At 44.2% G+C, this 23,794-nt stretch overlaps 1 protein-coding gene across 3 annotated transcripts in view; it reads right to left on the bottom strand.

The window, feature by feature from the left end:
- Positions 1-23,794, bottom strand: part of DNAJB6 (DnaJ heat shock protein family (Hsp40) member B6) — a 124,916-nt gene that overhangs the window by 42,130 nt on the left and 58,992 nt on the right. The window contains exons 10-11 of one of the 3 annotated variants that reach the window (XR_004238194.1): positions 7,126-7,321; positions 6,871-6,933 (exon numbers count right to left, since the gene is read on the bottom strand). Coding sequence is in view for 2 of the 3 variants with exons in the window: in XM_032099218.1 (XP_031955109.1) it covers positions 20,648-21,037; positions 21,819-21,844 (416 nt within the window). In the remaining variant the exon portion in view is untranslated. Of the gene's footprint in view, positions 1-6,870; positions 6,934-7,125; positions 7,322-20,569; positions 21,038-21,818; positions 21,845-23,794 lie in introns of those variants that run through there. The other 2 variants (XM_032099218.1, XM_032099237.1) reach the window with 2 other exon arrangements.

The raw sequence follows: 23,794 nt of genomic DNA, 5'->3' as shown, positions 1-23,794 counted from the left end.
ATAGGAGGAGCAAACATGAAGGAGTCCATGTGATACCAGGTAAGAGCACAAAGAAGATTGAATGATAGCAATTCTGCAGGACTGGTACAGGATTAGAAACTGATGGTCAGTCACTTTTGGGTTCCTTTAAGGACACCAGCATTTTGGCTGCCGTATTCTGTCCGTCTCACTGAGCGCTGTGAGTCTGGTGGTGCAGTGGAGAATTGCCAACTTCTAGGTGGGAACACTTTCTCTGTTACAGAAGGTTGTCAACATATCACACCTTAGGTGAAAGTGCCATACATGTCTGTGGGTGCCAATATCATAGGAGCATAGAATGGTTTGAGTTGGAGGGGACCATAAACACCACCTAGTTCTGAAGCCCTTGCCATGGGCAGGGACATCTTCCACTCAGACCAGGTTGCTCAGAGCCCTATACAACCCAGCCTCGAGTACTTCCAGAGATGGGTAATCCACAGCTTTCCTGGGCAATCTGTGCCAGTGCCTCACCACCATCACAGTAAAGAACTTCTTCCTAATAGCTAATTTAAACCTACTCTCTTGGTTTGAACCTGTTCCTCCTTGTCCTATCATTTCATGTCTTTGTCAGAAGTCCCTCTCCAGCTCTCTTGTAGCCTCTTAAGGTACTGGAAGGTGCTCTAAGGACTCTCTGGAGCCTTCTTTTCCCCAGACTGAACAACCCCAGCTCTCTCAGCCTGTATCCATGGCAAAAGTGCTCTAGCCCTCTGATCACGTTCGTCACCCTCTTCTGGACTTGCTCCAGCAGGTCCATGTGCTGACACAGTTTAACAAAGATAAGTCACAAGGTCAATGTTGAAACCTGAATTTCAAAGTTACCCAGCTTCATATCTGCAAGTGTCACCACTGTCTGCTTTTGTCCCTTCCCATCTCCAGCACAGTCCCAGGGAGTGATGTGGAGAGGCACATCTGTGCTCCAAGCCACGATCACCTCTCTCTTACTGAATTTAGGGCTGGGAAAACAGATGGGACAGAGCTCCCCTCTCCAGCACTGTGCAGAGGAGACTGGGACAGCAACACAGGTATCTATGTTCACTTTTCTGCTGAGAACTCCCTTCTCCCAAAGTCTTCTGGAACTGTAGGAGGGATCAGCAACATTGCTGTCAAAAATGTTTTATAGGGAAAGAATATTGGACACCTTCCACTTAAGTGGCTTCACTTTCCCAGCACTCACTAAGTTCAGGAACAGGTTGTCCAAACTGTTCTGCAGAGGAGAGGGGTTAGAGACCATCTCTGCAACCATACAACTGAGTTGAAATTCCAGTGAAGGGTTCCTGTGATGGTGGCCAATCTCAAGACCCTCTTATAAGTGTGGGAGGTGTAAGAGCCACAGATTTTAACACCATGAGGCCAGGCAGATGGGTGCCCACACAGAAGCTGGGGATGTGGGGGTAATCTTAAGAAGAAACAAGACCCTTTAATAAATCCTTCCATATTTCAGACCCCTGGTTTACAGTAGCTGTGTTTAGTATAGTACAATCTCAGCTCAGTGCTGACAAACCAACTGCTGCTATCCACTCATGTTCTTTGCCCCTGGAGCTGATACATCCTCAGAATGCTTGAACCAGTGGGAAGAAAGCATGTACTTATTTCCAATGCAATTTTCCCCCTCACTACAGCTCTGTGAGGCAGGTCTTGCAGGAGAAGGGCTTGCTCACCTGCCTGTGTTTGCACGTGGACCCTGCCATGTTCTGCATCATGTCAGCCCTGCAAAGTGAGTAAGGAACAGGGTCTGTATGCGCCCCAAATGGCCTACAAAATACACTGGCAAATGGATGGAAACACTTCAAAGCATGCCTTTCCATAACACGCTGCTCTGACACCCCAGCTGACACAGTCCAAACAGATTGACTCAGGGAGAGAAGAGGAAGAACGGAGGAAAATAATGTGTTGTCCCCCCATGCTGTTTTCTGTTGTAATTTGCTACCTCTTGCAATGTGAGTGAGAATTGGCATTCTGGTACAGAAATCTCCTGTTAGTCCCTGGAATCAAAGAGTGCATTAAATAACAGACCTCACATCCATGATTTTAAAACTATATTACAAGAGTTTTTCCGTTTAAAATGTATTTCTACTGCAAAGTCTAAATATTGATTTCAGGCTAGAAAATTTTGCATGTTAGGATGAAAAGAGAGAAATATGCTGCATTTTCCCATTTTTGACTATTATAGTACCTTTTTTGTTATTCAAATAGTAAAAAGGGAAGAATTTATCAACTGTTAGCTGTTGTATATCTTGGGTTTTTTTCCATTTTAATCCTGTAAATTTTTGACAGGAACTGAAATAAGCTCTACAGGGATTTTTTGAAGACGAAAAGTCTATTCAATAGTAATGTAAAATGCAAATTAAATATTTGTTCGGTGTTTAGTCATTCCTCAGAGACTAAAAGAAATTCTTCATCACGACCTCTATACTGACCTTCACATCAAATTAGAAAGTTATAGTGTTTATGTGGAACCATATACACTGTCCCTATTGTAAAGAAGAAATGAATATTTTACAGCAATTGCAATTTGTTTCAAGGATCATTTTCTGAGATCTCTGCTTGCTGAAGACTACAATTTACCTTTTTACAATTTCATTTAATGATCTGACATTTGAGACACTTCCTAATTAATTCTGTCGCTGCCTAAGCCAGCTGTGATAAATATAACCTGTGCATACAGGATTACATTGTCGCTTTTAGAAAATACATCCAGTGAGAAAAGGTGAAGCTTTTATGACAGGACATTTGCGTCATCCATACTGGAAATGATGGAACTCTGGAGTAGCCACTGCACTGAAGAGCTGGTGTGAAAGGCTGGACAAAGTAAGGATGGGAGAAGAGACTGCTTTGTACTTAATATTTTTCATGGTTTAAGTTGGTTTTTAGCACACAGAACTAGCTGTTCCAGAGTTTGGCATTTGCAGTATGCTTCTTTATCAATAGTTCCGGAGTGGAGCACATTGGCTTAGCTGTGGTCAGCATGAGGCAATCCAGCAGGAACATGGGGTGTGTAATCCCCTTGGGAAACCAGAGGGAACGTCCCAGGCATGGCCAGAGCGTGGGCTGCAGCTCACAGCTGGGTCAGCCGGGGGATGCTGTGGTTAAAGAAGTCAAGCTACAAAAATGGCCTTTGCAAGCCAGCAATGGGGTCATCTTTAAAATCGCTTTGCAAGCAGCAGCTGTGACAACTGAGGACACAATTTAGGGTGACCACTGGGCCACCAGGCTGAGCAGATCCTTTGTACAGTCAGTCATGGACCTTGTTTATCAATCAGCAAATAAAACAGCATTTTTAAATCTGACAAACACTCCTGGATACTGCCCAAAAATTGTGCACTGCACATGCAAACTTCTTCCTTATATCTTTATTTCCAAGTAAATAGTTCAAGAGCTTTTTCTCTTTTTGATCAGTGAATTAAAGCAGGAATGTGAAAGGGCAGCTTTTCATGCAACAAAAGTTGGGGTTTTTTCCATTAAAGATCAAAAATCTCTAGAATAAGATTATAACATAACTTGAGCTATTCATTATTTCCTATATAACAGATCCTGCTGTGGAGGAAATAGTAATTGCAACAACTGGAATAAGTCTAATACTTCTAAATTTCTGTTTCTATGGTGACTTTAATAAATATTCTTTTGAAGATAAATTTAGGTACTCAGTAACATAAATGCTTCCTGCCTTCTGTTTCAGACTAAAATAGAATCATATTAGCACAGAGATATGTTTTAGACACATTTGGCATATTTTCCCCAGATTGCCACTTTCTTGGTGACTATTATTTTTTTCTGGAAAAGTAGCGGATAGCCATAAATACTACTTCATTTAGACTAGAGAAACTGTGATTGCAGTAACAGGAGTAGACCTGGTGTGGAAAAGGGAAATTCTGCAGCTTGCAGGGATCCAGAATGAGATGACTTCACCTTTGCTATGGCCATCACTCACAAAACCCTCAGCAGCAGGACGAACAGCCTGGCCATCAGAGAGGATTTGGTTGTCTTAACATGTCTGGTGGCTGCAGACTGGAGCTACTGCTGTTCCCCACTCAGTCTTGGAATCTTTTCTTGTGTCAGCACAGGTGGCCTGCAAGCCGAGCTTTGCCAGAGCAGGAATTCCAACATTGTTTCCCCAATGTTAAAGTTGTGAGCTTTAACACGGATCCAAAGTGACACGAGCATTTTTCTTTCTTTCTTTCCTTCCTTTCCTTCTGTGTCTATAGAACAAATAACTTTATGTCATGTTAGTTCTTTGATTTTAAACCTGAAGTAATCTGCAACCTGAAAAATAACAACCGTGTTTGGAGTCTTCCATCCGAGAGGGAGCAGGAGGGACGAGGCTGGAAGTGCTGGAGCAGGTTGCAGCTGGCTTTGGTTTTGTAGTGGAGGTTTCCCTCCAGTGGCTTCTCCAAAAAGTGCAGCGTTGAAGAAGCAGCTGGGGTTTTATACTGAAATAAGACTGACTGAAATAAGGTGCTCTCACATCTCCCAAAGCTAACCCCATGCCCTGTTACCCTAGAAAAAAAGCCAATGCATTAGGAAAACTGATGTCAACTTTCACAGCTCGTAAGGGAGTTCACAACATCCAACTAACAGGAAATTTAGGCCTGTCCTTCTCTTGAACAAAAAAGCTATTACCCACCTTAATTTATCCTAATGTTGTACTTATGTTTTCTCTAATAAAAAACTCCTGAATGCAGTTCTTACCCCAAGGAGCTTATAATCAAAAATAAAAAATATACAGGAAATAAATCATTAACAACTACATTATTCTGTATAATAAAGTATTTGTATAATGTACTATGTCAAAGGTTGGGGGTTTTTCCTTAAGCCTTATGCCAAAGTAGAATTAAAATAAGAACTCTGAAGGCAGGTTGTGATGTTGTTTTGTGGCTGTTTGCAAGATGTATCTTCTAAGCACTAGGGCCTGTGGAAGAAAGTGTGCAGGTTCTTGTTGGAAAAGTCAACCAGGAATGATGGCACCCTGGCAGAGAGAACTGCCTTGACAGGCAGTGGAAGCTGAGGCAGAAGGTTGGGAGCTGGCCAGGCTGTGCCCAGAGAGCCAAGGTGTTCAGTATCTGAGAGAAAGGTGTCAGCATGGAAAAAGAAAGGTGAGAGGCAATCCAGGCTGGAGAATGACCTTTTGCAGCCTGTGGGTAAGAGCAGGATAGGATTGATTTTCTCAAGCGTAACAGAAGGAAACCTCCAAGGATCTAAGTGTGAAAATGGGGTGCCCGGAGGAGAATTTTACCTGTGGGCATTGCTGGGAAGGGTTGCTGCTAGAGAAGTCAGAAATCAAGAATCATTGAGATTTCAGTAATCACAGCTCAGCCAAATCCCAGCTCAAACAATGGCCAGGCTGGGAGCCTGAGTGACAGGCAGAACAGCCTTATCACCTGCCATGATTAGGAAAGGATGTGGAAAGGAAGAAACATTGTGAAGAAAGATTTAAAACTGAACAAAAAGCAACTGACCACTCACAAAGATGTGCCAGGATTTTAGTCTGGACAGCAAAGGTAGGACCCAGATCCTGCTTAGGACGCAGAATCTGAAGGATCTGCCAGGGTGGCTGTGTGTAGGGCCCTGTTACAGTTGCTGTCAGTGTGAGCTCTGGACCCCAGAGGGGGAGTCATGTGGCCAAAGGCAGGTCAGTACTTTAGAAAGATCTCCAATATTCCTGAGGGTCATTGGATTGCACTGACTAGAGCTCCACTGTCTGCTGTAGGTGCTTAGGCAGTAGCTCCATGGACACATCTCCTTGTGGGTGCTTTCCACCCAAGGAACCCAGCAATCCAGACATTGTCAGCATTGAGAGAATACTGGGATCAAAACCAGTGATGCCCCAGAGAGGCTTGGAAAGAGAGATGAGAAAGAAGCAAATGGATGTAAAACAGGAGAATCAGTAAGGGACGATGTTTAGTTCTAAAATTTTATGTAGCCTCAGTGAGAAATTTTTGACTCTTAGGTGGACTTATTTGAAAAGCATATTTTGTTTGTTTGCTTGCTTTGTTTATCTATTTATTAGATTTAGAACAGACACCTTAAGCCAGAGACACTGTTTTTGTATCACAGCACGACCCATTGCTGTCCAGGTGAGAGAAATTTTGACCACAGCTTAGCAAAGCACATTGCATGCAACTTAAAAACTGGTCCCTCTGAAAGCCAGGAAACAATTCACACATTTGAATGCATCTAAAGACTTGTTTTTAATCATAATCACAGAAAATTGCTCATTTAAATACTACCAGGGATTGTAAGTCTCTTCCCTACTCTCACTGACTTTTACAGCACTTGATTTTTTAGCATTTAACGTTAAAATAAGTGTTATTATCTTTATTTTTGGATGTGCTTTTACTTTGCTCTAGAGCTGCTTAATTCTCTGCCATATCTGGAATGACATTTGCCTTGGTTGTCAGCCAGTAAGTTTGTGAAAGTTTTTCTGGTTCCCTGGAAACCTTCCCTAATATCCCACCCTGCCCAGAGTTTAGACAATGACACATCTCAGCATTACATACTTCCCATGCCTCAGTTCTGAAGGGATTTTTCCCCATTGCATATGAAGAAGAGCTGACATAGCCTAGATTGGCTTTTGAGACATTCTTGGAATACTCAAGATGCTCCATGTTTAAGAGAAATATTTATTTTACAGTTCACAGCCAAGGGCAGCTGGCCTGGCTCAGAACCTGTTGACTCCATCGGGAATTGGCTCCGGCTGATAGAATCTGCTCCCTGCCTGCCAACAGATACATGGCCAACCAAAATTGGAAACCTGAGAACTGGAGGTATTGTACTACCAGTAAATAAAAAAATACGAGGCTTATACAGATTACCCAAAGTGAACAATGCTTGGCCTGCAATTTTAGGAGGATTTACCTTTTCCCAAGACTTAGACAGAGAGCCACTGAAATGCAGATTTGGGCCCCAGTCTGGTGCACCCTGAGGACAGAAGAAAAGACACGTATCAATATCATTGAGTACCAGACTCCAACCTGAGAGACCCAAGTAAGGGATAAGCAGCCCCTGTGGCAACATTTCCAAAGGGAAAGCACTCAGAATGAAAAGAATTTAAATCAGAATACAAGTTGGTTTACTGTAGAAAAAGAAACAACCCACAATATAATAACTTACCTATAATAATATTTTTCAGGCTCTTTCTCCATATAGTCAAGTCCTCCAGCACTTCGTCTGACTGTCAGAGAGATTTCCAGCAGATTTCCCAATTTCCAGGCTTTTTGCTCTGTCTCCTGTTTGCAGAGCATCTGTTTCTTCCAAAACAAGCAGGACTTGTTCCTGCTGGTGCTATCCCTTTTACACATAAAATAACCTGGGTAGAACAATAACAACCAGATGTGATATATGATGTATCATAATCTATAACAGCAACATCTCTCTCCAGCCCAGGAGGGTTATTTCATTCATCAGGTTTAACGAGTGTTCAAGCAGTTTATGACACGTACTGCTTCACACAATCTAAATGCAGCTATGTCATTATATCAGATAAATCTTCCTAAGCAAGAATATGTGCTATCACACGCACACAAAAAAAATGGTATCTGTGCTACTCCAAGGGCTCATGTTTTGCCAAATGAATTCAGTAGGGATTTAGGTTAATGGTTTTAAATAAGATTATTCTACACTAACAGTGAATTTAGGGCTTTCTACTATTAGTTCTGCTCCTGTGCTGGGTCACTAGGAAGGTTCTGAGGCTGTGCAAAGAGTAACTAGCTCCCATGAGAACCCTGGCAGACAGACTGGCATTGGGGGTGTCCTGCTAACAGAGCGATTTTATTCCGAGTTTGTAAAATCTGTAAATTGTACTTAGTAATAAAACCTACAGAGATTACAAGTAAAGAGAAGACACAACGTGAGACTTGAATTAATAATATTGTGGTTTCCAGGCAGGGGTCAAGGTCAAAGAGCATTTTCAAAGTGAAATCAGCAGCTGTTGTTTCGGTGTGCCTATTTCTTGTCCCCAGCCATACGTGATGCCGAAAGAGCCACATATACATCACTAGCAGACTGATGAGAGCTTCTGGCAATGCTCCAAAAGTAGGCTATAATGAGCAAATGACAGTTGGGAACTGGCAAATTCCTGGTTTCCTTCTAAGATTTTAAAATATGAATGGGTTTTCCAGGGAGTGAGGGAGTTATCAGCAAAATACTACCCTGGCATCAAAATTATTAATCTGAAATAATTCAAGGATGGCAGTACTGGTCTTCTAAATCCCAGTCAGAAGAATTTTTAAAACAGGAAAACTAAGGGGAGTAGGGATTAGAGTCACTTTACTAATAATATAGAACAATACACATATGCTTATTTTGAAAGGTTATCATTAGTGCCAGTCATAACAAAATGCCTGGAGCTAAACATGTAAACTTGTAAAGATACAGAATCCATTGTAATCACACATTGAGCAATGAGCAATGGATTCTTTGATACAGTTTGCCTTGATACAGCCCTATAAAGACCAATAGCATCCTTGAAAATTATTCGATAACATAGCATTCATATACTGAGGCAACTGTTTTTAGAAGTCTTGAGGTTAAAAAGAAGTGATGTGAATTTAAACTGGATTGATAGCTTCAGAATAAATTCCTATTTTAACTTATGTGAGTTACTTAGATTTATAAGCAGAACTTGAGCACTCCAGTACCTAAAAAGAGCACTGTTGCAAGTCAGACACCTTAAGGAACGGCATCAAGATAAGGTAAACTGACCGCACAAAGTCACAAAACAGGGGAAGGGGCTAAAAAATACTTCCATACAAAGCTCTCCTATGGAGAGGACTCCACTGATGGCAGATGTTAAGGTCAAGCTTTCCCACATTTATGAAATCCTGGAATTGATGTTTGGGATATGCCCAGTTACTCTCCTCCCTACAGCTGCAGAGCCTTGTGGGCAGCAGATAATGCCGTGAAGCCTTCAGGCAGCTGAGGGAGGTGAACTTGCAGCTACTCCATCCCAGCAGGAGGTTTTATCCCCTGAGCATAAATCGAGACCACCTTTACGTACGTGGGCTTTTCAGGGCCAGCTCTGAAGGTGGGAATGGGCACAGAGCACCTCAATGGTGACCCCCAGCAGGAGCACAGGTGGCTGCACAGACTTGGTGGCTATGTGTCTCCAAATGCAGAACATGTAGGGGTGTTTAAGAAAATCTCCAAGAAGAACCTGGTGAGGCCCCAGGCTTAGGACACTGTCAGATTTAGCCAAGGAAGGTTGGTGGCTGATGGCTAGGCGGGTAGACTTTGGGCTTTGGCTTTGGAATTGCTTTTTTATCTCTTTGTGCCCTGCCCGTAGGAAGGAGATAAGAGTTTTTCTCCAGTTGTTGATAAAGTGGCAAAGAAAATTAAAAAAAAAAAAAAGAGAGAAAGGGAGGCAGTTATATAAAGCTAGACAGACAGAGACACATTACCTCAACAGCGCCAGAATCTGAGGCTGAAAAAGAGAGACAAAATTGTGTTTGTCCTGGAATTAATAACTTTTAGAAGAGCAAGTTGAAAGCCCAGAAGTAGACTACAAATTAAATCCCTATTGGTTGTCTCTTTGGGGGAAAACTGGTTAAAGATACAAAGCAGATGGTGGGAGCAGGACTGAACCACAGAGGGACAGTGCAGGACCAGTCACTGAACACACAGGTCTGAAGATGGGCAGGTGAAGATGCCCAGTTATGCAGCCCTGGCATAGTTTACTATCAAATGACAGCAGAAGCCATACAGTAAGACAAGGGATGCACCAACTTCTCTGTGTCCCTGGAAGCTGCCACCAGTCCGACCTGAGAAGCTGCAGAAGTGAAGAAGAAAGGGCTGGAGCTGGGCTGAGCCTAGAGGAGATGGTACCCAGAAGCACCTTGTAAAGAAGGAGAGGACCACAGCAGCGAGGGAACTCGTGCCAGAGCTGAGGACTCTACAGCAGTAATGCAACCAATGCCCTCCCCTCAGTGCTTGGACTCGAGGACACACGTGAGCAAAGGCACAGTCTCAAAACTCGAGGGCTTAGTGAAAAAGTGTTGAGTTTTAATAAGGAATAATTTATTCACACTGCAGTGATAATTTGCCCGATTTCTGCTACTTGTAAATGCAGTGACACTGTCTGTGGGGCAGGGAGGTGCACGGTGGGCGAGCGTAGGGCTCCTGCACGGAGCAAACCAGCTCATGACGCATTCTCCCAGCAGAGCTGTGCTAGTGGGAGTCTGCTCGGGGCATGCCTGGTATTTTTGGAAGCCTGAGCAGATTCAAATAGCTGAGTGCTGATGTGTCTGGGATCAGAAGCCCAGGTCAGAGAGGATTACGAGGAAGGATTCGTGGTGGCGTGGCTGCCTGCAGCTCTCCTGCAGCAGGCAGCATCTGGGACCCTTCGTCACGAGCTGTGTCCTGTCCTTCTCACGGCCAGGCCGGCTCACTCTCATGCCCAGCAGCGTGGGACATGGGTCTTCAGAGATTTACCCAAAGGTGTAAGTGTTTTACACTGCCTTTGGTCACTGTGGAAAGCAAAGCACTTTTAAAATGGTTAAAGTTGATGGACCTAGAACGACACAAGTAGCTGAAAACCCCTCCAGACACAGGCACTGGTCCTGCTGGAAAGACATCACTTTAGGGGTAATATTGTGTATATTTTTTTCTTCCAGTCTTTGCCACAGCTGGAAATGATTTAAAAAATCCAAACCCAAAACTTCACCACTTTCTGTTTAAGTTGCTGTAAAAATCCAGTCCTTGGGTGCTTTGATAGGAGATAGCCTAATCCTCGTCTTGCTTGAGTGGTCTCTCCAATTTCTGCTGTAGAGCTGACAAGTCCCTTTGGGGTTTATGGTGAGGGATTTTTTTTCAGTCCTTTTTTTTTCCTTCTTTTGCTCTACTGATTTTACCTCAAAGGAAATCACTGAGGTTTTCTTTTTTACAAGCAATAACTTCTTATTTATTTAGCTATCTAATTCCATTAAAGATAGCTGTTTTGAGGGTCTTTTTAAACAGTCTTCCTTTTGCTCTGGATCCTTGAGATTTTACAGCATCTTTTTACCACACTAGTTGGTTTGGATAGTTAGAGTTCCATTACGTTTGTCTAACAAGCAGGAAAATGTATTTAGACCCTTCAGAGAGAACAGTCCCAGGGTCTGTTCCGCTCCAGTGGGACTCACATCCAGTGTGCTGGGGCAGAGCTGAGGGAGAGCCAGAAGAGAACAGGGTACTTTGCCTTTGCACTAACCCGTGCCCCCAAAATGCGTGTGCCTACAAAAGGGCAGGTCACAAATACAGAACATAAATAATTGAAGGAGTTCAATAACTTTATCTGTAATGGATGTGCTGAAATTTTCCTATAAATCAAGATGGTATCCTCCTATAGCCCTGTTCTGTGTCACATCCCAGAGTGGTGGACATCATGGCCCAGGAACAGCTGAACAAAGAGTTATAGGCTGAATTATGCCAAAGGGCAGGAATGCGCTGTTCCTCCAAATACCATTTCAGCTGCTCAGTTTTGTTTTCTCCTGACAAACAAGGGATAAACTAATTACCTTATATTGCAGATAGCTGTGGATGGAAGTGGAATAGAACCCCTTATCTCTGGGAAAGCCCTCGGATATGAATGTGATTGTACAAATGCTTGCAGTGCAAATACAATTACTCAGAATGAGAGGGGATGCAAGGAGAGCCATGGGCAAAGGGTGGAGCAGGGCACTTAGCAGACCTCACCCATCTCCATCTCTGGTGTGTCTAGATTTCAGGGGTAGGGAGAAATGTGCTGTCTCAGTGTTGGCACTAAGGAGAAATATTCTGTAGGGTTTAATTTCATCTTTATAAGCTACAAGGCTGTTTATTCTGTATTATTCCACATTGTTTCCCTGCCTGTTTGCCTTGTGAAACAGCATTTTTGGTTTCCTGGTCTGAAAAATTAATGAGCTAAATGCACTGAATGAAGTGCAGGAGATATACAGGGGGAATGGAGAAGCTGACTGGTAACCATTCTAAGATTGGCTCAAGAAATCAGGAGCAGTCAGAACTGCATGAAAATCATCTGAGTTCCAGTCTCTTAACCATGAATCCCACCTTCTCAAGGACAAAGTTATGTCTGTAATGTGGCCGTGCATCACACATCAAGCCACTTTCTGCCTCCAGCCCACCCTCACTCGAGCAAATTTCCAACTTTGATTTTCATGTCTCTCCAGAAAAAAAAATGGTTCTTCCAGATTTATGTGTTCAGCAACTCCAAATGCTCAGGTATTGCAGAAAACCAGAAGGACTCTAAAGAAATAGTAAGTGGTTTTTTACAAAGCTGATAAATCAGGCTAGTATGTTAGGAAATTCAGCTGTATCAAAAATGAGGATGAGGTAGTAGCTTACAAAGCAGAAAGCACTTGGCTGATGCCAAAAAGCTGTTTCAGTATTGGTTTCTGTTTGACAAGAGTCAGGAACACAGCAGCCTCTTCCCAGGGGGAAGGCAGACCTCTGCTTTATTTATGAAGTCAGAACCCTGACTGGAGTACGTTAAGCTTTGTGGAACAAAGCTCCTTATGGGCTCATAAATGGCGCCAGGATTTGGGGGTTTACTGTGGGTGTTGGAGTTCACTCATCACAGTAAAGTGCTCCACATTTGGAGCGATACAAATCAGTTGGTGAAGGCTGCTTTAGGGTAAAGTGCCTTGATGGGATTTCTTCCCCAGTGCACTTGGAAGGATGCATCAAGATTTAATTCACTGAATATGAGCATATATTAGTGCAAATAGCACAGCAGCTGCCAGGGCTAAATTAAGGAATGGTTAGCTCCATTCAGAAAAGCATTGTGCACGCCACAAGGTTTAATTTAAATAGGAAGACCTTTTGGGGATCTTTTATAGAGGAAACATCCTGATAATGTCATCAAATTATGACTGGATTCTGAGATTGCAACATGGTACTTCTGTTATTTGGCTTCTGTGTTTTCTGATCAAAATAAAATATCCTTTATGAGTGAGATTCTGAGTAATGCTGCACATAACAATACTTTTATGTTACACACATGAAGCCTTAAATAATTCCAGAATCTGTGTTGGTATAATTAATGTTTAATACCTCTTTAAGTTCACATCGTTATTCCAGTAAAGGTATTTATCACTAGAAATGCAGGGCTAAAACACTCAGTGCTGAGTCCTGCACCAGGTGAGCACACACAAATACACCCCCTCCAAGAGGGGCAGCAAAATGGGAAAAGCTGCACCTTCATTAAATGCATCCACGTGACAGAAATCCCAGACAGAAGGCAAGGGTCTGATATAAAAAGCATGGTATTTATTTTAAATTAATCTTTAAAGTGTAAGAATACAGCTGTGTCCTGGGGCTCTAATTTCAGATAAGGAAACAAAACTGTGCACTCCCTTTGACAGCTCTCTATCTCTTATCCAGCTCTTGCAAGTAGAAGAAATAAAATACACCAAAATCCCCTTAACAACAGTGTAATTATATTTATCAAAGTCTGTGTAATTATAGCTACCCTGGCAGCTGTATTTATGCCATTTCCCCACTAAAACCCATTCATTTTAGCTAACTCAGGACAAACCCTGTGTTTAGTCCTGGCCAGAGATGCTCCTACCTGTGCAAAGACCCTGCAGCCAGACAGGCAGCTATGTAGAAGAAGCTGCTGTTTGAGGAGCTGAGTAAACTGAAGTACCTTGTTGCCTCTCCCTGGTTTTAAAATCAAGAACCATACATGGTTAAGGGGAAAGGGGGTTTTTACCTTGGTGTTTATGTAAGGATCCTCAAGGTGCTCCACTTCATCCAGGTGGAATGTGCTGAAATGCACCCCAAAATGCACCCTGGAAGGCACACCCGCAGTAGATCACATATACCATAGATAGGCCTTGCAAATTAGCATATCTATCAAATATTCCCCAATGAGAGGCTCGAATTAAGCCCCCCATCCCGAGGAATCCCCCCCTGGATGGGCCTGTCTTAGTTTACAGGATGTTGTAGGGAAGACCTTGGTTTCTCAGGACAGCATAGGGCTTTCTGGCCTCCAGCTGCGAGGCCTCCAGGATGTTTGGTCTCCTGGCTTAACAGAATATTGGGTCTAAGCTAAGTTACCAGACTTAAGGAATTACAAGTATCCATGCTAAAAGCACTGGGGATACATAAAAGCTATATTAAAGGGTATATAAAAGGTATCTATAAAAAAAGGCAAAAAATCATCATGGCATCAACCTTCTGTATGGGACGATGTTTAAAAGAGGTAAGTATTCCAGCTGTGGATGGGTGTTTCTCTGTGAAGTACACTCTGGGCTTGCCATGAGATCATAACTTCGATGCAGGCATCAAGTGAAATTATATGGTCCCATGTAATGTAGCAGATCAGATTTTCATAATATTCTCCTCTTGACCATAAAACAAAGGAGTTCCACTGAGGAATCCCAAATCAGGTTTAGATCACTCCAGTGTCTGGCACTGCCTGAACATAAACTCAGAGGTCTGAAAAATAAGGGCTCTGCCCAAAGATATTCAGGAAACTGCAGATTCCATTGCTTTAAGACTGATAAAGGCAGTTCCAGTTTCCTTCAGCTTCTTAGCTGCTAGGACAGTATCCATCCTCTTGGCCTAATAAAAGTAGGTAAAAACATCCCAAAAGATGCTTAGTGTCCATATACATTTGGATGTGTATGCTTGAATATTTATTTCTGTGAAATACTTTCTGAAAAATACTTTCAGGTATTCACTTCAGCTTGACCAGAAATTAGCCCCAAAGCAGAGCAAGCAGCCTGGCAGGAAGGAGTAATAAAAGCTTCAAAATACAACTTTACCTGACAGAAAATTGACTTTTTAAAATTAATGGTCAAATTCTTCCTGTCTGATGTAGCTGCTTCCTCAGGGAACATTCATCTTTGTCAAAATACCTTAATGATAATATCTTGATTAACTGTTTTTCTGAGCAGCTCAGTTCTGTACAGGGAAATAATTTGGTTCCTGTGTCACTGGTCCTTTGTGCAGCAGTAATAGGCATATGTTCAGTGTTCAGCCTTTCCTGGGCAAATGTGCAGATGAACCTCTTTGGATGTGGAGCTTTCTTACCAGAAATTTTGCAAAAAAAATGTGGCCCCTTATGCAGTGCACTGTAGGACAGAACTCGTTGACTGATCAGTTGATTCCTAAGAGTTGAAAATTCCCACCCTACAGGGAGGGCTTCTGTAAGAAGCTGCTGGAAGCTTCCCCTGTGTCCAGCAGAGCCAATGCCAGATGGTTCCAGGATGGACATGCCACTGGCCAGGGCTGGGCCAATCAGGAATGACAGTAATACCTCTGGGATAACATATTTTAGAAGGAAACAAAAGTTATTGGGCAGATGCAATAATGGCCAGGGGAGAGCAGGGTGAGAATATTTAAGAAGAACAACTCTGCAGACACCAAGGTCAGTGGAGAAGGAGGGGCAGGAGGTGCTCCAGGCGCTGAAGCTGAGGTTCCTCTGCAGCCATGGTGAGGCAGCTGTGCCCCTGCAGCCCATGGAGCTCCATGGGGGTGTAGAGATTCAGGAGGAGGTCCCCATGCCTGAAAAGAAGGCTGTGGAACCCATGGAAAACCTGTGCTGGAGCAGGCTCATGGCAGGGACCTGCAGACCTGTGCAGAGAGGAGCCCACGCTGGAGAGGTTTCCTGGTAGGACTTGTGACCTTGTGGGGGACCCACACTGGTGCAGGCTGTGCCTGAAGGACTGACCCCATGGAAGAGTGACCCACATTGGAGCAGTTAATGGAAAACTGCCTCCCATGGGAGGGACCCCACGCTGGAGCAGGGGAAGAACCCCTCTCCCTGAGGAGCAGCAGAAACAATGTGGATGAAGTGACTGTAACCCCCATTCCCCATCTCCCGAGATCTGGCAGGGGGAGAGAGAGCCCAGGAAGAAGGAGCAGGGGCAGAGGGGTGGGTTAAAGGAGGAAGGGGGCAGGTGTTTTTAAGATTTGGTTTACTTCTCATTATCCTGCTCTGATTCTGATTGGTAAATTCAATTAACATCCTCAAGTCAAGCCTGTTTTGCCTGGCTGCTAATCTGTGTGTGATCTCTCCCTGTCCTTATTTCAACTCATGAACCCTTCCTTATATTTTCTCTCCCCTGTCCAGCTGTGGAGGGAATTGGGTGGCTTTTGTGGGTGCCTGGCATCCAGCCAGGGTCAACCCACCACAGCATGTCTATTTTTAAGTTTTAAAAAAATCCAAAGCAATGCAGGGGATTTCTTAGTTCCTTTGCCCTAAGAAAGGCAAAAAAAGAAGTGTTCCTAAAAAGGTGAGACCTTTATTTATTTGTTCTTCAAGAAGCACAAGACACTTTCAGCATGGGCATTAGTGGGAGCAGGGCCACTTCTGTTCTGGCTGTGGGAGAGCTGGCCCAGGACAGCCAAGGCCAAGAAGTTGTCAGCAGAGGTTGCTGCAAAAGAGCAAGAATGAAAGAAAAACAGGAACAGCCTCACAGGCCTCCCCAGCCATCTCTGGGTAATGTCTTGCACAGCTCTCAGGGGAAGAGGTTCTGCTTCCCTGCAGCTACATTGGTCCATTTTTTTGTTACCAATATTGTGGGATTTTAATAGTAAATCCTCAGTGGTGACCATCAACTTTACCATGAGTGAAGGGAAGCGAGAGCAGGTGCTCAGGTCAGCTTTACTCTTTCTCCTCCTCCTTCCACCATCTCCAGCACCCACAACGTGTCCTTCCCTGCCAGCCTGCTTAACTTCACACCTACACCACTGCTTCCTGTGTAGGCACCAAACCCTTAAAACAACAACAAATGCTTTCCTTATCAACATCTTTTAAAAAATTCCTAATGAAAGCTGAGGTTAAAAAAATATATATAATAAATTGGTCTGCAGTACTAGACAAACAGCCTTCATGCTCCAAAGGTAAAAGGCTTATTTCAGGAAAGCAAGCATGCTGATGGCAAAACACAGACCACTATCAATTGTTGCTCCCATAAATCACATTTATTTTCCAAATAATAGGAAGATTCATTGTTTTCTGCCAAGCAGTGTCACCTGGTAATAGGAGCCAGTCAAAGCAACAGTAATTTTCACGCCATAAAAACAGTATCAAGATTGTTCATTGAGTAGGAAGAATGCTATTGATCAAGGAAAAAAAAAGACCATAAAAACAGGAGACAAAAGCAAAGAAATTAAGTAATGATCTATTGGGTGTGTAATGAAAGGTCTGTTAACATTTCCATTATTCAGCTTCCCTCCCTGGATGTCTCCTCTGAAGCGTTTACAGCCCCTTCTCCTCAAATCAGGGCTGCAAGGGGTTAATGGTGTGAGACCAACACTTTGAGAAGGGCAGTTCAAACCATTGTACAAAAATGACGGGAAAGGTCCTGCCCTGGCCTCTGTTTATTGACACAGCAAAAGACCCAGAGCATTTCACTGAATTGACGTTTTCTTCTGCAGAAGGATGCAGGGCTAAAGGGATGGGGACTGCAGAAGAGCTGTGGTCAGGAGAAGGCACAGGGCTGTGGGAGAGGATGCACCTCTGCTTACCACAAATCTGTCCCCTGTATGAGGGGCTGGAAACTACAGACCCCCTCCACTGAGTCCACTAGTAGTCAAAATAAATAGCACAAGAAGAAGAGCTGAACATACACATCCTTACTCTCAACATCTACCTAAACTTCTACAAAAACAACTTTTCCACTACCACCAGATACTTCCAGACTGCCCAGCTGAGAGGCTTGTGCAGCCTTGGCAAATCCATGGGCATTTCAGCAGGAAGCAAAGGACCTGGCTGAAGGTCTCACCAGACCAGTGGTGGAGAAGGACCAAGACCCATTGGTTTCCACCACTTCCACCATCCACATCCCACAGACATGATTTCATACTCAAGCTTCTGCAGTGTCCTGAAGGAATGTCCTTGTGAATGACCACCAGCATCAGAGCCAGCAGGGACAGAAATACAAAGCCTACCTTGAAAACTTCTGCCTGTGAGCAGGCAGCTGTCACTGTCTGGATTAAACTGAGAAGAACAAGGCCTGTGCTGTCTGGTCTGTTCTGTAACCTCTTGGCTTTCCAAATCATACCTTCATCATCTCAGTTCTCAGCAGCAACAGGTGGTGGCATCATCACCCACTTCTAGTCAATGCCAGCAAAAGGTAGTCCTAAAATAAAGGCCGTCTCAGAACCTTTCCCCTCTGCCAAGAGAGGCAGTCTTGTCCTGATGACTGGAGTTTCTGAGCAAGTTTAACCCTTGCAAGCAAGAGACTGATGACTTTTCTGGGTGGAAAATACATTCTGAGGCAGCTCATTGTTAGGAACTTAAAAAAAACATTGTTAAATGACAGACCTAAACCTATCTGCTAACTTAACCTAGGAAAAACTTACTAATCTCACATGAACCAGTGGTTGTTTCATGATTGGGCTGGTGGAAACACCTATAGTTCTCTAGTTTCTCAGCTGACACATCACAATAAAACATGATATGAGGTGACTCATTACCATCGTGTTCTATCACATCCAGCTCATAATGCAACCTCAGACTTGCATTACATGAGCTGAATAATATTTTCCTAAGAAATCATGATAGAAAAATCTGTGGTCCCAAGGGAAGTAATTTTGTTGATTAAAGAAAATGCCACCACCAAACCTGAATCCTGCTGAGAAAAAAAAGGGGCTCAGATGCACCCAAACACCTCCTCCCTGTACACCCCAGCAGGGCTGTCTGCTGGAGGAGAGGCACAGCAGGCAGGGGTTACCCATCACCCGAGTCTGTGTCTGCACTCAGGGCAAGAACATATTGGGCAAAATCGCATTTACAGTGGAGCTGGATCTGACCCAGAACTGCAGAGCCAGACACACTCTGAGCTTTGACAGGCCCTGACACAACCTTTTGGGGGCTCAGATCAATGAGCTGGTTTTGACTTTGCACTTAAGGAATCACTGTTTGCTGTCCTGTGCCCTCCCATCTCTCTGGATCCTCCCATCACTGACGTTTCCTCATAACTATTTCCCCAGACATTTAAGATTTCCCAGATGATGCGGATGACCCAAAAACCCAGTAAGTGAACGCTTGCATTCAGCTGTCCCTGCACAAAAGATGCTGAGGGGAATAGGGAAAGTCACAGCCCAGATTGCTACAGATGGGAAATATCTTCTGCATATTGAACAAGAAGGGGTTGGCAGTGGAAAAGCTGTTGCGCTGCCACGGGCGGTGCTGCAGAAATCGGGGACACGTGGAGTGACACTGCCCCCATCTCCAGGCATTGCCTGCAGGGATGTGTCCCACCAGGAGCATGGTGCCTTCCCAAGGTTACTGGACCCATCTCCCTGGCTGGCAGGGACCTTTCAGCCAGTGCCAGCTTTCTGTGGGAGCGGGCAGTGGCCACACACTCCCAGCCTGGGTGCTGCCAGCCGAGCAGGGGCACAGACAGCGAATGCTTGGAGGAGCAACGAGTGGCAGCAGGAGCTGAGCCTGAGTCAGGAGGAGCACACCCCAAATGCTGAATGTCCCATGACGTGATTTCGGCTGAGGGGGAGGGAAGGTGTGTGGGACCACGCTCTGGAGATACCATCACTGCCGTGAGCTCATGCGTTCGCACCCCAGAGCCTGTGAGAGCCTGGTGAGACTGAGGGCAGCAGAGCCAGGCCCCAGGTCTGCCCTTCCCGTGTCCCAGGCATGGCCCACTTCTCTTCCTGTCAGTGGAGTATTAGCAAGCTGATAGCATGCTTCTCATGCTTGTCCAGGTGGTCAGCACAATTTATGGAGCTGAGCCACTGTTTAATCATCTTTCCCAATCTGAGAGGGTGACCAAAGGTAGGAAAGGTTTTTCTGCGAGGAACGACTCAATGTGCTGAACCTCTTGAGCCATAAAAGGGTTAATCAAACTCTGGCATGAGTGAGGTATGTAAAATCATGAATGCCATGGAAAAGGTGAGTGAGGACATGGTGGGCAGTGTCTCTTTCAATGCTGTGATGGAAGAGGGGAGGAAACCAAAGAAAGGTGTAGGAGGGAGTTTTAAAGCACAGCACCTATCTCATTACCCAGTGGAGTCACATGAGGGATGCCTTGTCATAGGACAATAGGTATTGAGCAGCTTTCTAGGTTAACAAGTCAATGGGAAAAAAATACTGGGTAACAAAAAGGCCATTGCTGGATCCAGGAGCCTCTGACCCCCAAAGTGCCACAGCTGGGAAAACACTTTGGTGAGGTAAAACACGCTTAGCCTGTTCGTGTGCTTTCCCCTAGGCAGCCACCATTAGTCACTATCAAAGACAGGACAGTGGGCCAGGCAGCTGACAAATCCTTTTCATGGGTACAAAGCGTGACTCACAGCCCAGGGAAGGCTCCAGTGCGGGTACCTCCTCCCTCGGATCCCGCAGCTGTGAAACCCGTGCTGTCACAGCGTACCAGTATGGCAGGTTGCAGCTTGTGTCTGCTGCTAAGATCAAGTCAACCACCTGTGGTGAATGTCCCTTCCAGGTACCGTGGGAAGTGTTTGTTTAGTGCTCCTTCCCTTCCTTGGCTCTGAGTGTGCAGTCTGTTAAAGAGGCTGCAAACCATCTCCTGGTCTGACATAGCAATATGCAATAGCACTGCTCAGCTTAACATATTAAACCATCCAAAAATGCCACACATCTGGACTCAAAAAATCAAGCAGAAACACATATTTTATAGGTTTAACCCTAAGACATTTAAGGGGTGTATGTGCATAAAAGCTTTGGTGTGATTCATGATTTTGCCATCTCGGCTTTCTTCTTAAAAGTCTGGAAATAAGTTTTGTTTTTTAAGTTAGAATAAATTTTCCCAGCTGCAATCTCTAACATCGAAATAATGTAAAAATAACACCTGCCACATAAGACTTCATTAAATTTCAACCACCAGCAGCCTAAAGAACAAGAAAACTGCTCTGCATTGACCAAAGGATGAGCACTTCCCAAACAAGGGATGGAAAAAATGACATCTGCTATTTCAGTAGAAAGGTGCATGTGCGTGCCAATGGAAACAGACACTGAAGAGATGCAATTAGACATCCAGCCAGTGCAGTGAGGTCCCATTCCCTCCTTGAAGACATCCTGGAAAATCCGTGATTGCTTCCAGGCAGATATTGAGGCGTTTCCCTGAAACCAAAGCATTCAGACTCATTATCAGCATAAGTGTTTTCATCTCCCTCTCACACTCACTTCTTACTTCTTGGTCTGGTTTTGCAGTGACAAAGAGGCAGGAGGAAAGTCTGGAGTACTTGAGACTGTAGTTCAAGATATGCCAAATGACATGGTCAGTTTTGTCTTGTCATGATGAGAGCAGTGAGGTAACCTACCCCATGCTTGGAAATGTCATCCCACATCAGCTCAGCCACTTTGTAAGTGCTTCTCCCGCTGTCAGGAGTTAACAGCTGGTGGCTAAGAGAGCACCAACAAGGTACTTAACAAATCTGACACTTCCTAACACCCCACCTAATCCTTTTTGGCTAGAAGAGCTTGTGAAGAGACAAAGTGTGCTGACACAAGGCAGGTGAATCGATCGTAGTTCCAAATATGAACATTTACTGAGATCTGTATGTGGCTTTAAATGCCCTCCTTTAATTCTCATCAATGGGGAGGAAAATTGCCTTGCCTAGAGTTTTTGGTCCAACAGGTAGCAATGAGAAAAGTGTTGCAAAGAGTGATAAAAAGTCTCTTAAGACCAGCTTCCCACTTGGAAAGAAAAGAATTAAATATAGCTAATCAGGGCAAATGTACCACCCCACCCTCCAATCAATATGTGAGTTACAGGGCACCAAGGTGCTCCCTGGGCAAGGAAAGGTGAGAGAGCACTAAAATGTGAACTCAGTTTGGGCATAAAGGAGCAGAACTGCACAAAAGAAAGATAACCAAGATCTGAAATGCAGGAAGGGCTAACCTGTGCATCCAGGGAATCTTGTGCAACTGGCACACAAAACAAAAGGGGAAATATGGAAATTAATAGAATTCTTTACAGGTAAAATAAAGCAATGACATTTGATATAGTAACAGGCTAATCCCACCACTTGATAGGCACCAGTTTGGTGGCACATGGCTGGGAACATTCCTAAAGAACAAGTGGGCATGAGTCACACATTTCAGATGTGGCTGGGAAAACAGGCAGCTTAGTGCTTCCCTAATGATTACTGCACAATTTCTAGATATTTGACTCATCAAAAGAAGCATTTTTCTGTGTGTTATTTCAGGAAATATATACAAAGGCTCCTGAGATAATTTGAAATTTTGGGGAAAAGGAAGTATCTGTAAAGGCAGCCAAGCTGACAGAAGAAAACAGAGCTTTGTGTTACCTCTAGGAGCAGGATGTACAGGTCTGCAAGCTGCTCATGAAGGTGGCACCAGCACGGAGCAGAGACTGGGCAAAAACTTGAAAAATACTTTTTTATCATTGTGACACCTACACACTCTGAGATCATTTATTTCAGATCAAAGCCTTGCCAAATCTTGGTTTGAAGAGCAGACCATGCACATCTCTGAAAGGTGTGGAAAAATAACCGAATTTAAACCATTTTCATAGTGGTAGCTTCCAAGTTAGGAGCCAGAACACTCATCTGTCAGCATTGTGTTTGTTTGCAATTGCGTCCCCTCTATCTTAAAATTGGGGTTTTTCAATGTATCTTTTTAAGGGATACCTTTCAGTGTATCCTTACTCAACCGTTATCTACCCTAGTAAATTTATTTTCTTATGGGATACATTTTGGGTCTTGGAGCCCAGGTATCTGCTCAATAAAGAATCATTTTGCAATACATTTTATGAATCACATCAGGCCCCATACTTAAACTAGTTCTGTTTCTGTTCTCAGCTCTTCCACAGGAGTATTGTGGGATGGGCAGGAATCATTTCCCAACTTTCACAATACATTTACTCACAGCCACTCTTGGGCCAGCATAATTTGTTATCAGTTGTGGTGTCTCACACCCACCTGCATTTTTTCCTACCCCAACACATATTTAAGTGCCCACATCATCAGGCAGCCTTCGCCTGTGGCAGATGGATGCACTGGGATACAGAACAATGTGCTTGCTCCTACAGCACACAGCACCAGGTCCAGGCTGTCCCGGAAGCAGCACAGCCACGTTAACACAGTGCTACAGCCATGCTACACTTAAGCAGTTCCCCTTCAGTTAAAATCCAGAAATAATAAGGCTGAGAAAGAAGGAATTAGGCTCAATGGCCATGAGCGCACATCTCTTAATTTCTGGGCAAGCTCAGACAGATTTTAGGTAGTTACGGGAGACATGACGCTCATGGTTCCCTCCTCTGGGGACTCTGTTTCCCAGGAGATTCTCCCAGTGGAAGGCACCAGGTGTAGGAGACCACCTGCAAGCACGGCAGCACCCTTCCAGTGGGATAAGGATGCCTTTGTTGAGACAGGCTTTTCCTCACTAATTTAGAGCCTGCCTGCAGCTCTCCTAATTAATGCTCTACCCACCTCCATCAAGCCTAACACAGGGATTGAGTCAAGGAGATATTTATGTACCAAATCCCTGTCTGCTCTAACTCTTCAAGGCACATTCCTGATCTGGAGCCACTCTGTCCCATTACTTGAGGCTGCTCACAGGACAGGGACAGCCCTGGGGAGACCAGCCCTGTGCTGGTGTCACCACTCCCCTCCTCCACCTCTGCTGCTTTTCCAAAGCATGCACTAAGTCCCCAGCAAATAATAAGCAGTAACAGCTTTAAACTGACATATGTATGGGGGGCATTCCTCCTAGAGTATGGAAAGCGACCTAACCGGGATGCAGTTCAATGTCATGCATTATCCAAGATGAATATTCCTTGCATGGCAAATGTGCAAGCTCTGCTTGAAGTATACTCTCCTCACAGTGATGTTTCCAGCCAGAAAGAACCCTCAT

Source organism: Corvus moneduloides, chromosome 1 (assembly GCF_009650955.1).
Source record: "Corvus moneduloides isolate bCorMon1 chromosome 1, bCorMon1.pri, whole genome shotgun sequence".
In the NCBI taxonomy this organism is placed as follows: domain Eukaryota; kingdom Metazoa; phylum Chordata; class Aves; order Passeriformes; family Corvidae; genus Corvus; species Corvus moneduloides.
Note: the sequence above shows the minus strand (reverse complement) of the source record. Positions and strands in the feature narration are given on the sequence as shown.